General features: G+C 35.3%; 1 protein-coding gene across 1 annotated transcript in view; it reads left to right on the top strand.

The window, feature by feature from the left end:
• Positions 1-16,455, top strand: part of FNDC3A (fibronectin type III domain containing 3A) — a 144,527-nt gene that overhangs the window by 118,933 nt on the left and 9,139 nt on the right. The window contains 12 exon segments of the mRNA XM_043578439.1: positions 236-322; positions 2,316-2,454; positions 3,115-3,183; positions 4,253-4,371; positions 5,965-6,070; positions 6,158-6,333; positions 7,798-7,911; positions 8,791-8,940; positions 9,042-9,325; positions 9,425-9,637; positions 12,407-12,573; positions 14,654-14,781. Coding sequence (XP_043434374.1) covers positions 236-322; positions 2,316-2,454; positions 3,115-3,183; positions 4,253-4,371; positions 5,965-6,070; positions 6,158-6,333; positions 7,798-7,911; positions 8,791-8,940; positions 9,042-9,325; positions 9,425-9,637; positions 12,407-12,573; positions 14,654-14,781 — 1,752 coding nt within the window.

The raw sequence follows: 16,455 nt of genomic DNA, 5'->3' as shown, positions 1-16,455 counted from the left end.
TGTCTCTTGGTTACTGTATTTACTCGAAATGAGGTCTCCTTCATGCTACAAACATTCACTAGCATTTCTGGATTTGTCCATTGAAGATAAAAGTACCAAAGTGAGGAATACACTTAACAGAGTGTTAATCACATTGTAAACAGAAGATGAAGAAGACCTAGATCTTTTTACATGTTTGTTATTCCCCATATTTCTGCTGTTAGATATCTAAGGGAGGCTTATTTTCCCTTTCCAGGGATATGGTTTTAAGCCTAAATATGATGGAGAAGATCTTGCTTACACAGTGAAGAATCTCAGACGTAGTACAAAGTATAAATTTAAGGTAAGCTTTGAAAGCCCTTAAAATATTTGTTTGTTCTTATTGTTCCTATTGTTCTAAAGCCAAGTACATACCTCACTCCTTTGGTTTTAAATCTAAAATAATGAGCATTACTGCTTTACTTTCTTACTATGTAACATTGGTTATCAAACTGTATATATATTTAAATTCAAAACAATTTTAATGTTTTATGGGACTTTTATTTGTATAATGGGAACAAACATCTAAATGTGGATGTTGGGCACCTGCTTGGCTCAGTTGGTTAAGCATCTAACTCTGGTTCAGGTCATGATCTTACAGCTCGTGAGTTCAAACCTTACATCGGGCTCTGTGCTGACATCTCAGAGCCTGGAGCCTGCTTCAGATTCTGTGTCTCCGTCTCTGCCCCTGTGTCTCCATCTCTCTCTGCCCCTCCCCTTTCTCTCTCCTCTCTCTTTTTCTCTCTCCCTCTCTCTCTCTCTCTTTCAAAAATAAACATTAAAAAAATTTTTTTTAATGTGGATGTTGTTAAACATTCAAAATATGCTTTTTTGTCAGGGGATATCAGAAAAAGTAATGCTATTATTAACAAGTATTTTGTAAATACTGTGTGAACACTTTGTTTTTCATCACTTTCATCTACTAGCTTTAACACCCATTGATAATTTTTGCCCGAATCAGTTATTACTATGATTAATGGTTGCCAAGTGGTGATTTTAATTTTATCATTCCTTCTACATCTATCAGTTGGCATCATACTATAAAGAAAAGCTTTCTCTTATCATATATGTCAGTATGAACTCATGAATTCCTGTTAATTGAGTGAGTTATATTTTGTTACTATGATTATCATTTATGAGGCTCACATTGTTTCAAATTTGGGAGCTCCTTTGAGCTGCCTTTCAGATTCTTTTGAAATGTGCCCCTCTCCCCCCCTCCCCCCCATCATTCTTTTGAGCCTTTCCTTTCTGGCACATGATATTCCAGTCTCCAATCCTTCAATGTCAGAATTGGTCATTTCTCAAAGCACCTGGGTCCCTTTAGTGGACCGTGGTATTTAGAAGCCAATATCTGAGTACTAAGTATACTTAATGCTATATGGTTTTGCCACTCCTGGGCATCCTCTCAATGGACAGAGCTAGGAACTATATGTATGTATGAATGTAATTTGGTTTTGTGTGTGTGTTACATGATAGTAGAATTCTAAGAATTTTAATAATTTACCAATTATAAAGACCTTAACAGTTCTAAAGTCAAATATAAAAATACTTATGAATTATATTGCTGTACAATTTAGTAACTTGAAAAAACAGGCATTTATTTTCTCACAGTTCCTGGGGGTCAGGAATTCAAGACCAGCTTAGCTGGGTGGTTCTGATAGAGGGTTTATGTGAGGTTGCAGTCAAGATGCCAGCTAGGGCTGCGGTCACTTGAAGGTTTGTCTGGGGTTGGAGGATTTGCTCCCAAGTTCACTCAAGTGTTGGTAGCCTTCATTTCCTCTCTGACTGTTGGTCAGAGGCTTCAGTTCCTCACCAGATGGGCTTCTCTGTAGCAAAGCTACACACTGTGATTTCTGCTAGGTTGTATTAGAGGCAAGTCATTAAGTGCAATTCAAAGGGAAGAGGAATTAGCCTTTATCTTTTGAATAAAGGAAATTCAAAGAATTTGTGGACATCTTTTTAAAACCCAAAGAATAGTAAAAGAATACGTAAATCAAGCTCATCAAGTATCATCAGATTATAGCTTGTTCCTGTAATGACTCTAGTTTAATATCAAACTGTTACAGACTTACACCTGTATCCCCAGAACTGGCTCTCAAAGAGGATTGATTATACCTGAATATTCTTCATATATGCTGAGTCCCTGTTGTAGACATTCTCATATAAACAAGCCATCACAGTCTGAAAACTTTTACTTTATCACTTGATTGAGCTTATCTGTCATCACTTTGTTCATTAAGCCAATATCATTAGGTATCAAATATCAATTATTTTATGTCTTTGTGTTTTCATCACAGGTTATTGCTTACAACTCAGAAGGTAAAAGTAACCCAAGTGAAGTAGTAGAATTTACTACATGCCCTGATAAACCAGGTGTACCTGTGAAGCCATCAGTTAAAGGAAAGATACATTCACACAGTTTTAAAATAACTTGGGGTAAGATATGCGTATTTGTACATCATTACTTTTATATTTGATTGTAATGATTTGAATATTAGGATAATTTTTAAGATAGTTGAGTACAGTTGTTAGCTGAAGCAAGTTTAATTGGAAATGTGAGAATCATTCATTGTTCGAGGATCTCTTGTAGAAAACTTTACACTCACACAAATACCAAGTTCATATTTGATACAGAAGAACTTGGAATCTGTGGTAGGACTGTGAGCAGAGACAGCACTGTGTGAAGTGAATGATTACTGAAATTGTAGCTAAAGTCACCTGAGTCATCCTGGCTCTCCTGAGAAATGAAAATCACTTTTACTCATTTGAAACAAACATTTGTTAGGGTACCTGGCGGGCAGAAGAGCGTGTGACTTTTCATCTTGGGGTCGTCAATTCAAGCCCCATGTTAGGTATGGAGAAAACCTAACCTTAAATAAGTAAAACTTGAAAAAATAATTATTATTATTGAACACCTTATATACTCTTTGTTGCAAAATCGATAGATTAATGAGATGCTGGTATTAATAAAAAAAGCACTGCGGGTGATTCTTTTTATTTTTTAAGCAATCTTAGGTTTGGTATTCCACTTACTAGGATTTTCTGTCATTTTTAACTATGTATTTTGCCTAATACCACTTTTACTTCTTTGGATAGACCCACCAAAAGACAATGGAGGTGCAGCCATTAATAAGTATGTAGTGGAGATGGCAGAAGGTTCTAATGGTAAGAATAACTATTAAAAATTAATAGATTTATACCAGTATGCCCCTGCTCTTCATGACTGTACATTTTATATGATCTGTTTTCTTTCACTCTTAATTTTTTCCCTTTGTTTATAGCAGTTAGAATTTTGCCTGTTATGATCCACTTTAAGTTCTAATCTCTAGAAATAGAGTGAATCAAATGTAAGAATGCTGTATACCTAGGGGCGCCTGGGTGGCGCAGTCGGTTAAGCGTCCGACTTCAGCCAGGTCACGATCTCGCGGTCCGTGAGTTCGAGCCCCGCGTCGGGCTCTGGGCTGATGGCTCAGAGCCTGGAGCCTGTTTCCGATTCTGTGTCTCCCTCTCTCTCTGCCCCTCCCTCGTTCATGCTCTGTCTCTCTCTGTCCCAAAAATAAAAATAAACGTTGAAAAAAAATTAAAAAAAAAAAAAAAGAATGCTGTATACCTATATTATTACTTTTATTTTTTTAGTTTATTTCTTTCTCATGAGTTTGCCTTGCCCAGTTCCAGTATATCTAAAGTTTTCTAAACTTTCGGTTAGATTTATAACCAGACATGTCAGAGAAAAATTAACTTCTAAAATTTAACTTACATTATACTAGTTTTAGTAATATTTTCTATGCCTCATGAACTTAATTTTTGAATAACACATGTAACAATCCATATTTCTGTGAATTGAACTGCTTCCCGCAAAATAATAAGAATGTCTTTTAATTAAGACTAAACTTCCTGTGGTTGGTTCTTTCTACTCTTTGTGTGTTATAATGTTATTACTGGACCAGTAAACACATTTAAAATGCTTAATTAAAAGCAAATTATCAATGTAAGCCAAAGTCTGTAACAGAGTTACAGAGATATTTCATTTCAATAAAGCCATGCAGATTCGTCTAGGAAGCTGCACACATAAAGAAAATTAGGTCATTTCCAGGAAACTCAAAACAAGCTTAAATTGTTTCTGACAAATTACATAAACACTTACTTAGTGAAGCTAGGATACCTGCCGTGTCCATGATACCCAAATGTTAAACATTACCTCGTAGCTGATTGAACATAATTCTTCACCTTCCAGGAAACAAATGGGATATGATATACAGTGGAGCTACTAGGGAACATCTTTGTGATCGACTAAATCCAGGCTGTTTCTATCGTTTACGAGTTTACTGCATCAGTGATGGAGGACAGAGTGCGGTAATACTTACATCTAGATTTTTTTTTTCAAGTTTGGGTCAAATAAGATGGAATCACCAGATGCCACCTCAAATATTGAAATGTATCCAAAGTAATTTCTGTAATTTAGGTGATTAATTTATACTGATCAGAATATTCTGTAACTTATAGTGATAAAAATATTCTAAAATAGTACATGGCTTATAATCAGTATTCAGTGAATATCTATTGTCTGGTTGTTGTTTAGCTTTGCAACAACAGATATACAAAAATACTGCAGAAAAATTTATAAAGGTAAATTTTAGGATGATGTTCAATAGCCATACCTAACAGGAATAAAAATAAAATAATTGTAGACTGATTGCTCTATAAATTATGTGTATCAGGACAAACCATAATCATTTACTGTTTAAACACAGATTCTAGTAATTACTTATTTCAGGAAAGTTGGCAATTATTTTTATTACTAGAGAATTTATCACTAACCTAAATGGACTTAAAGTGTGCCATTGATTATATATATGAGATATTTGTAATGTTCTAGAGAGGTAATTTTTTTAATAGGAGTGGTATTTTTTTAATGAATTTAACTAAGAATGGGTTCGTGGAGCATTAGTAACTGTCATTTTTCAAATGGAATTTAATGCAATGAAGTTACCTTTTTTAAAAATGAATTTATAAGCATTTTGTTGAAAATGGAAGTATTAGGAAACTGTATGCAAGTCCTACCCAACAGGCTTGGGATCCAATTGCTTCACTGTATCTAATAAGAACATCTTCCAGGATTAGAAAGAACAGATCCCACCCCAAAAACAACACTAATTTTCTAATACAGTGATATAGCATTCTCATATAGGATACCTTTCTAAATAAGGTGATGACCAAATATTTATGTTTGTAAAGAATATTAAGTGTAAACCTTAATACAGTGCAGTTAAGGATATGGTACTGAGTGCATGTCAGTGTTTGTAAAAGAAGTCTTTTAAAATAAAACTAAACGATAAACATTTTTTAAATAACATCGAAACCAAGATAATACCAAATACCTGGAAAGATACCAAGCACTTGGAAAAGTTAACCTGATTTTTGAATTATTTTTAGGTGGAAAAGAAAAAGGAAAGATTTTATATGCATATATGTATATTAATATTTAGGTTAAAAATACAATATACAGTTAAAGTAACCAAAATAGTCTAAACCTTCTGAAAACATGGCAAACAGTATTTACAGAATATGAAAACATCCTTAGAAGAGATTTGTGGATCCATTTGGATGAGATCAAAAATAATCTTTATTAGTCCAGTAGGTTTTGTTGAAGGTTATTTTTTTGTTGTTTTTCAATTATGGAAAGATGAAGAGTTTTTTGTTCTTTTTTTCTGGTAACTTTCTTTGTATATAGTTGTCACATAATATGTGTCTTTATTTGTTAATATAAAATCAGAGTTTTAATGATTTAATTGGGTTCTTATTTTATTTAGAACTTTATTCCTTTTCAATTGATAGTCAAGTAGAATTTCAAATTATTGATGCAGTCTTTGTGTTCATGTTATTTTTCTTTAACAAAAGCATTCCGGTTGGGGCATTTTTGTTTTGTTATTGCTTTTGTTTTGGCAGGTATCTGAATCTTTACTTGTGCAGACTCCAGCTGTGCCTCCTGGCCCATGCCTCCCTCCCAGATTACAGGGTCGACCCAAAGCAAAAGAAATACAGTTACGATGGGGTAATTTTCATTTTGGTAATAAATTATAATTGAGTTAGTACTAAATATATTCCTTTTGTTAAATTGCATAAATCTTTCCACCTTTAGGACCCCCTCTGGTTGATGGTGGATCACCCATTTTCTGCTATGGTGTGGAGATGTCTCCTGTAGAAAAAGATGAACCCAGAGAAGTTTACCAAGGTTCTGAAGTAGAATGTACAGTGAGCAACCTTCTTCCTGGAAAGACTTATAGCTTCAGACTGCATGCAGCTAACAAAATGGGGGTAGGAAGACTCTGCTGATTGAATTATAATCACAGTGGTAGTTCACAGAACATACATAATTGCACCCATTAGTTAGCCATTTTGCTTTCAACATGTGACTCCAAATTTTACAGTTTTTAATAAGCCTATATTGATAAATAAGAGAGAGGTCTGTATATATGATAGTTATTATAGAATCTCAGTATTTTCAAACCCCATTTATAATTTGGGACACTCGGAACTTTAGCTGGGTTGAAGTTTGCCTTTCAGGTGATGCTAATAGGGTTTACTTAATAAGTTAAAGAGTAAGAACAAAACTATTAGATGAAATACTTTGGATAATTAAGTTTTTTGAGGCTGGTTATATACAGCATTTATTTTATTTGGCTAATTGTGATTCATTTTTTGCCTAAGGAAAAGATAACTTATATTTTAAGCATTTCTGGCTTTATGTGACTTTTTAAAAAGTATTCTCTGTGTATCTGTACAGTTCCATAAAATGGACAAAACAGGTGATATCTCCATTGTACAGCTGAGGAGGCTGGGGCTCAGAAAAACTAAACATCTTGTCCACAGTCACCCAAATAAGAAGTGACAGAGATAAGCCACAGATTCAGGGCTGTCAGACTCCAGAGCCAAAGCCCTTTCCATTCAACCAGGACATTTCTCATCTCTGCATTAAAACAGATTGTCTCAGGACAAAGCAGTAATTTCTTGTCTTAGTTGAATAACATTATGTTTCCTTACTCTATAATTTCACAAAATTAAACTGCCAAGTCTCTCCCCTCCCATTACTTCATATGTTAGTGAACTTTACTATTTTATGTCCCATTCTCCAACTAAGTTCAGTATCTGTATCTGTAAACTTATCTTAAAATTTCTTATGTCAGTCCTTTTTGGCAGTTCTTACATAAGTCATAGTGTTCTGTCTGAAGTTATCATCTTGTCAGCCCCACAAGGCTGCAGTACACTGGGATAGCATCTTTAATACTTACTTAATCTGTATTTTCAGGATTCTGATAATTTGTGACAATCATTGTAAATAATTTGCTTTCTGCACTTCCAGAGAGTATACATTTTATACCCTTTTTAAAGCTATTCTAAATTTTAAGATATAATTTATGCCTACCATTTTTCATGCCTTTAATTGGTATCCTTTCCTTCACTCCTCATATAATTTCTCCTGACTTATTCCATGTACCTAATTCCCTAATGCCCTGCCCTTCTTACAAAATCAGTCATGAAGGAAAAAGGAAAAGGAACAAGAGAAAAAAGTACAGTAAATGAAACTTAAAAATACCTGACATAGTAACTTCCATAATCATTAAATCTTTTTCCTTTCTATGAATGCTTTTAGAGTTCTATTATGACCAGCCAGTCTTGAAGGAGAAGGATTATGCACTTATTTATGTATGTGAATATTTATGGAGAGCTGTGCAATCTGTGGGTGAAAAATGAAAATGCTGGTTATGTTTGTTTTTCTAGTTTGGACCATTTTCAGAAAAATGTGATATTACTACAGCCCCTGGACCACCAGATCAGTGCAAGCCCCCTCAAGTTACATGCAGATCTGCAACTTGTGCACAAGTGAATTGGGAGGTACTGTAATTCCCATTGACTTACTCTCTTAAGTAATTAGAATAGTTCATATAAAAGAATAGAGATACTATTCATTTTTTTTTTTAAGTTTATTCATTTATTTTGAGAGGGAGAGAGAATCCCAAGCAGGCTCCTCATTGTCAGTGCAGAGCCCAATGCGGGGCTAGAACCCACAAACCATGAGATCATGATCTGAGCTGACTGAGCCACCCAGGGGCCCCGAGATACTATTCATTTAACCTCCTAAATCATGCAAACAGTAAGGCCTACTTAAGTTCATGTGTTATAAAGTGAAATTTTTGCTTTGAAGCATTTAAGTAAGGTATATTTGCATTACAAGTATATGGTTTCTTGTTCATGATGTGCTTTGTATTTTTTCAAAGGCTTTGTCTCATTACCAAGATACTTAGCCACTGGTGAGCTTAATGTTCAGAACAAACATTCATAGGGATTAGTATAATACTATTTCTCTTGTATTTATTATTTCCACTGTGTTTTATTATGTACAGTAATAATCAGTAATGATAATTAAATTTTCAGTTTCCTTTGAAATTTAACAAAGAAAATGTCCTTACATGATTTAACATTTATATTACTTAATAGAATTATATTGAAGTATATTTACCTTAAAATTCTCTTTCTAAAGTGATTTAGTCATATTTCTACTTATAATTGAAAACAAAGTTATATTTTTTGATCAGTCTTAAATTCAGGTGACCTTAATGAATAAAAATGTAATATTAAACAGTTTTAATCCCACTTGAACATTTCAAAGAAATTCAAAAGCAATTCAGTTTGATATGTGCAGGTAAAGAACATTTGTGCCTAAAAACTAATCAGTGTCAAGACTTAAGACCTTTTCCTCTTTTTAATTTAAAGATCCCTTTGAGTAACGGAACAGATGTCACTGAATATCGATTGGAGTGGGGAGGCGTTGAAGGAAGTATGCAGATGTGTTACTGTGGGCCTGGTCTCAGTTATGAATTAAAAGGACTTTCACCGGCAACCACCTATTATTGCAGAGTCCAGGTAAAGGTGGTCCGGGCTTTGTTACTCTAGCCAGATTTTTGTGTTCTGTGAGCATTTTGATGGTCATGTGTTTTTAACTTACGGGCTCTGTTAATTTGTAGGCTCTGAGTGTTGTGGGTGCAGGCCCTTTCAGTGAAGTAGTAGCCTGTGTGACTCCACCATCAGTTCCTGCTGTTGTGACTTGTCTTCAAGAAATAAGTGATGATGATATAGAAAATCCTCATTATTCACCTTCTACATGCCTTGCAATAAGCTGGGAAAAGCCTTGTGACCATGGTTCAGAAATCCTTGCCTACAGCATCGACTTTGGAGATAAACAGCCCTTGGCAGTGGGAAAGGTTACAAGCTATATTATAGACAATTTGCAACCAGATACAACATACAGGTACACTCTAAAAACTATGTTAATTTTTGCCTAGACCAGAGAGAAACTCTAAATAGAATAATCATAACCGAATTTTTTTTTCCTTAATGTGGCACTTAGAATACGGATTCAAGCCTTGAATAGCCTTGGAGCTGGTCCTTTCAGCCACATGATAAAATTAAAAACTAAGCCCCTCCCTCCTGACCCACCTCGTCTGGAATGTGTTGCCTTCAGCCACCAGAACCTTAAGCTGAAGTGGGGAGAAGGAACCCCAAAATCACTGTCAACAGATTCTATTCAGTACCACCTTCAGATGGAGGACAAGAATGGAAGGTAGGTGTTTGTAATTGGTTCTTCATATAGTTTCTTAGGTCTTAAGTGTATAAACTTCAATAAAAAGTAGAGGTAAACAAAATAAATTTTCAAAAACAAGGTTAGAATTTTCATAAGAGATAATTTTAAGTGTGCTATTTTCAAAACACCAGAAGATATAATGAAGGTTTCCCGTTTGTAGCTTGTGAGCGGGATGCTGAGAGAAAAATTAAATTGGCTATTCTTTGGCTCTCTAACCCATTTACTCTTTCATGTAAAAGAAACATAATCTTTGCTACAAAACCAGCTCTTCAACACTTATTTCCAGCAGAGGCAGTTTTAACAGTACATGATTAATTGGTGTAAGGCCTCTGAGATCTTTGCGGGCACAGGTTATGTCTCACTTTCTTCCGCACTCGTCACAGGACCTTCACACTGAGTCAGTACAGTTCATTTCCTCAGTGTCAGATCTTGGTTAGACTCAGATTATTAGCCTGTCCCCTCGCTACTCAGGTTCTTGTCTATGCTGCCATCCTTTATATTTTCATTATATCCATGCCATATACTGTCCTACTAAATCATGCATTTGAATTATAATGTTACTCAAAATATTTGTAGTATAAATTATTCAAATGCAAATCTGAGGCTGTTTACTGACATTATATCCCATGTAAATAATGCCATATATCCTCCAAAGGTGTTACTGTAATATTTTAAGAATTCAAATTTTGCTTTTCACTCAGCTTATAAGAAACAATTTGCATACCTGATGGATTCAGAGTACTAGAAGTAGTTTTTCCCAAGGTTTTCCCACTTTGTTTTTTGTATTGTACGTGTTTGTATCTTAATCAGACATTCAGTAATGGAATATTCATGGTAATTGTACATAAGTACTCTCAGAAAGACTTCTACATTTAAAATAACATACAGAATTAAACATACTATATATCCAGTAAGAGCATTACACAGAGCAAACAGTACTGATCATTTTCTGTGCCTCTATGAATGTTAGTCAGCCTTTGTTCTTGGCAGAATTTTATGTACATTTGTAAAGCCCTATCTCTAGAAGGAGGTTCTTTGCCACAGATTTTCTGTGTAGCCATTTATCTTTAATGTATGTTATAATCATTGGGTGAATTCTTTAAATTAGTTTCATCCCCTTTCTAGCATTTACATTGCATTAGGGTAATGCAAGAGGTTTCCTGGAAATGGATCTAATTAATGTTTGTTGGAAATGGAGTAGAATAAAGATTTCCATTATTATTAGGCTGTATTCTATTACAGAATGTTAAGCTTAGTTAATATTTAGCATCTGGAGAGTTGTAGGGTGTGAATATGGCTGCTGGCTGTGGAAAATATATTTAAGAAACCTTTTATGGTGTTGTAAGTTTACTATATAAATTTAATAAATTAAATCAATTTAATATCTTTAGTTATACTCTTTACCTTTGATTTCTCACAACTACTTACATTTGCTGTGGGATAATATCAGAATGCTATTTCAGCTGTTTCCTGACTACAGGTTTTATCATTGTTTCACTTTTTTTTTTTTTTTTTTTTTTTTAATTTATTTTTGGGACAGAGAGAGACAGAGCATGAACGGGGGAGGGGCAGAGAGAGAGGGAGACACAGAATCGGAAACAGGCTCCAGGCTCTGAGCCATCAGCCCAGAGCCTGATGCGGGGCTCGAACTCATGGACCGCGAGATCGTGACCTGGCTGAAGTCGGACGCTTAACCGACTGCGCCACCCAGGCGCCCCTTGTTTCACTTTTCCAGTAGTGGTTGCAACTCTTTTTTTCCCCTATCCTTTAAAAAAAAATTGGGAGGGGCGCCTGGGTGGCGCAGTCGGTTAAGCGTCCGACTTCAGCCGGGTCACGATCTCGCGGTCCGTGAGTTCGAGCCCCGCGTCAGGCTCTGGGCTGATGGCTCAGAGCCTGGAGCCTGTTTCCGATTCTGTGTCTCCCTCTCTCTCTGCCCCTCCCCCGTTCATGCTCTGTCTCTCTCTGTCCCAAAAATAAATAAATGTTGAAAAAAAAATTAAAAAATAAAAATAAAAATAAAAAATAAAAAAAAAAATTGGGAGACTAAAAAGGCCAGGCTTATCTAATTACTGCTTCTTAGAAATACTGTTACTTCAGGTCATTAACTATTTCTTCATTTTTAACCTTGACTGCAGTTTTCAGACTCTTTAGAACTATGTGAGCATTCCATTATTCATTCCCCAATTTCCAAAAATTTTCAAACAGCCAATCAAAAATATTGGGGAACATTGAACTTATAGGTGACATATATGATGTTAAACTTTCCCATCAAACAGTTCAGGTGGATAATTTATGGCTAATTTTATATTCTTTCATACTGCTATGTAAATCTCGAGAAAACATCACCAGTCATCTAAAATTATACCTGGAAATTGAAGATTTTCTTTTTTATAATAAATTATATGCCTAAGACTGTAATGAAAATTGTCGTGTTCCGAGTATCTTTAAAAATGTATCTTTAAAAAATGGCAATCAGAAATGAAACTGTACCAGAAGCCTGAAAAGTTAACAATGATTGGATACAAAACTTAACAATAAATTTTCAGGACACCATGTCAAAATTAGGAAATTTACCAATCCTATGATTTTCATCATTTGATGAAAAAAGTATTTATTTGGAGTGACATTAATGTCTAGGAGCAATTTATACTTCTGAATAGTGTCCCAGCTCTACTTTTTTAGTAGTTTTTAAAAATTTTTTGTAGTGTACTCAAGGTTTATTTTTAATAAGAGTCATTTCCATTTTAGGTTTGTATCCTTATATAGAGGTCCATGTCATACATACAAAGTACAAAGACTTAATGAGTCAACATCCTATAAATTCTGTATTCAAGCTTGTAATGAAGCAGGGGAAGGTCCTCTCTCTCAAGAATATATTTTTACTACTCCAAAATCTGTCCCAGCTGCCTTGAAAGGTAAGTTATACATCATTATTTTTTTAGTAATAAATTTTAAATGGATGTTCATAAACAATTTTATGTGCTATTATTACAATTTATTGTCCAATATGTGTCCAACATAAATTATAAAAAAGAAATTATATAGACAAGCCTATCTACTGAGAGTTTTACTCAAAATAGAAGCTCTTTTATCTAGCACATTGATACTCAGATGAGCACTGGGTTTTGTCACTATTTTTAATAATCTAGCATAAAAATACTAAACTGAATAGATATACTGGTTTTCTAATAGGGTCATTTAATGTTTCTGCTGTTGTTACTAAGGAAAAAAGTCACAGGGGCACCTGGGTGGCTCAGTCGAGTTGGTTAAGTGTCCGACTTCAGCTCTGGTCGAGATCTCACAACTTGTGAGTTCAAGCCCTGCATCAGGCTCTGTGCCAACAACTTGCAGCCTAGAGCCTACTTCAGATTCTGTGTCTCCTTCTCTCTCTGCCCCTCTACCACTTGTGCACTGTCTCTTTCTCTCTCTCTCTCTCCCTCAAATAAAAATATTAAAACAAAAATTTTTTAAAGAAAAATCACAAACTCAAATTATTTTGAGTTGTTACTGTTTCATTCATTCATATTTCAGGGAGAGAGCCAGGTTGTCTGTTAAGCACAACATAAATACATTCTTAGTTAAATTGAATTATTTTTTTAATGCTTATTCATTTTTGAGAGAGAGACAGCACAAGCAGGAGAAGGGTAAAGAGTGAGAGGGAAACACAGAATCTGAAGCAGGCTCCAAGCTGTTGGCACAGAGCTCGATACAGAGCTTGAACCCATAAACTGCAAGATCACGACCTGAGCTGAAGTCGGACCCTCAACTGACTGAGCCACCAGGTGCCCCTAGTTAACTAGAACTTTTAAATCTTAATTTACACACTTTCAGTTGTATGTACAAATATCTTTAAAATTAATTTTTAGATGGGTTCTTTTTTTTTTTTTTTTTTTTTTTTTTGAGAGAGAGAGAGAGCGAGCAGGGGAGAGGATCTTAAGCAGGTTCCACACTCAGTGCAGAGTTCAACAGGGTGGTTGATCCTATGACCCTGGGATCACGACCTGAGCTGAAATCAAGAGTCAGACACTCAACTGACTAAGCCACCCAGGCACCCCTAGAAGGATTCTTATTTTTAAATGACCCTGACTGGGGCGTCTGGGTGGCTCCGTCAGTTGAGCATCCAACTCGATTTCAACTCAGGTCACGATCTCACCATTTGTGGGATCAAGCCCAGTCTCCGGCTCTGCACTGACAGCATGGAGCCTGCATGGTTTTCTCTCTCCCTCTGTCTGCCCCTCCCCTGCTTGCTCATTCATATTCTCTGTCTCTCTCTCTCTCTCAAAATAAACCTTTAAAAAATAAAATGACCCTGGCAAGGATTACACTTTGTGTATTTAGCCAAAATCGCTAACATTCCTCACACGGAGGACAAATCACACAGATTTCTAGTACAGTTTCCTGGATCATGTACTTGAAATATGTCATTTATTAAGCAGATCCATAGTTAGCAGGACTGTCCTTGACAAACTTTCTAATAATGTTGATGGAGTTTTACTGAGTCATTTTTCTGTTCTCTCATCCAGTTTAGTGTGTACTAACCTTAAGAAGATTGCTGATTTTAACCCTCTGTATCCCAACATGGAGTGAAACAGTCTTATGTCAAGCAGCTAGGAGTATTTTTCAACTTACCCTCTTAGGAGATTTCTTAAATTACAAAATGTCATGTTCTAGTTATGCCCTTAGAAGCATCATTGACGTTGTTTTAGAATTGCCATAACCTCTCTATTGGCCTTTTAGCTCAATGAAAACAGTGCTTCCCTTGACAGATCCTTTAGTCAGTCTGGCCATTGTGGCACCCGTAGATTATATGGCCTGGAGATAATAAGAATGGAACATTAACCATTTCTCTGCAAATTTCAAAAATTCATTGATATTTATTTCAAGTATATAACTGGGTTTTAAATGTTTGTTGATTTTGATTAAAACAAGTGTCTGTGTGATGTGCCAAATTAAAAATCAAGTAGAGTAGATTTTATTTGTATTTGTTCTCTACAGCTCCCAAAATAGAGAAAGTAAATGATCACATTTGTGAACTTACATGGGAGTGTTTACAGCCAATGAAAGGTGATCCAGTTATTTACAGTCTTCAAGTTATGTTGGGAAAAGATTCAGAATTTAAACAGGTATGTGCTAAAATGTAATTCTATGGATACTTATTTTTATTTCTCATCTTAATGCACTTGGCAATGCAAGATTTGACTGTCTTTATCTTCTAATTTAAAAACATTTATTTAGTACTTACCATGTTCCAAAGATTATAACTACACAGTATCTCAGGATTCAAAATATTTTAAGTGTGAACTATATATTTAACAGATTATTCATTGATTAGGCAAGAATGTATTTAACTGTATGCCAGGCACTCAGGATATATAACGCTGTACAAAAAGTTCTTGCCTCTGTGGAGCTTACATTCAGTAGAAAAAGAGATACTAAAAGCAAATGTATCTTATATTAGATATAATCTATATCAGTATATCTTAGAGAGTGATAAGTACAGTGGAGAAAAAATAAAACTGGGTAACAGGAATAGGCTGTCATTGCGGGTAGAGACAGCTAGTACTGTTTCATACAGGGCAATCAGGTGACAATGGAACAGAGACCCAAAGGAGGTGAATATGGGGAGAACAGTATTCCAAGAAGAGGAAGCAGTAGGTGTGCAAAAACATGGTTGTTAAATTTAATGAACAAGGAGGCCAATATGAGGTTGTGTGAGCAATGGGAAAAATAATAGATGAAGTCAAGTAGTTAATGGTAAAGGGGGTCTGTGAGTGGTATAAAGATCACGTAGGGCATTATAGGCCATACTGTGACTTTCACTCCATGTAAAGTGAGAAACCAGTGGAGGATTTTGACCAGAGTGGTCACATTATCAGTCACGAGGTCATTTTGGCTAGAATGGGACACAGGTAGAAGCAGAGGACATTAGGGAGGCTTCCGTCATCATCATCATCATCATATTACTACTACTACTGTTATTATTATTATAATGCAGTGTTGTAAATATGACAATATTTAGTCATTATGGAAGCCTAGCAGAAGTGTCACCTACATGGCTGAGAAATTTCAAAGATGTCTTCCTGATAGATGATGAATAGCGATGAGATGAAGTAGGAAGCTGCCAGTGTTCACTGTAACTTTTTTTTTTTCCACTGTAACTTTTATAAAGAAGTGGTTTTTATGCAACTCAAAAGCCTAATTTCTATAAACACTGCATCTGATTCTCCCTTTTCTGTGTCAACCTTCTTTATTTTTAGTGCTCTTAAAAGTGAGGTTGTTTTCTTTTGAGTGTCTTGTATTTTCTTTTCCCACTAGAAAATTAGTCATTCATCAGTTTTATTTCAGTCTCATACTGTTATAGCTATTAGTAATAGAATATTTATCTTTTTTTCTTTAAAGTTTACTTTATTTATTTTGAGAAAGAGCACGAGCAGCGGAGGGGCAGAGAGAGAATTCCAAGTAGGCTCCATGCTGTCAATGCAGAACCCAACGTGGGGCTCAAACTCACAAACCCTGAGATCATGACCTGAACTGAAATCAAGAGTCAGGCACTTAACCAACTGAGCCACCCAGCCACCCCATAATATTTTTTCAATATAGATCTAATTTTTTCTTTCAAGTTGTAAGTATAGAAGTGCAATTTCTTTTTTTTTATTTTTTTATTTTTATTTTTTAATGTTTATTTTTGAGAGAGAAAGAGAATGTGAGCAGGGGAGGGGCAGAGAGAGAAAGGGAGACACAGAATCTGAAGCAGGCTCCAGGCTCTGAGCTATCAGCACAGAGCCCAACGTGGGGCT

Source organism: Prionailurus bengalensis, chromosome A1 (genome assembly GCF_016509475.1).
Source record: "Prionailurus bengalensis isolate Pbe53 chromosome A1, Fcat_Pben_1.1_paternal_pri, whole genome shotgun sequence".
Taxonomy (NCBI): Eukaryota; Metazoa; Chordata; class Mammalia; order Carnivora; family Felidae; genus Prionailurus; species Prionailurus bengalensis.
This window is presented reverse-complemented; position numbering and strand designations above follow the sequence as displayed.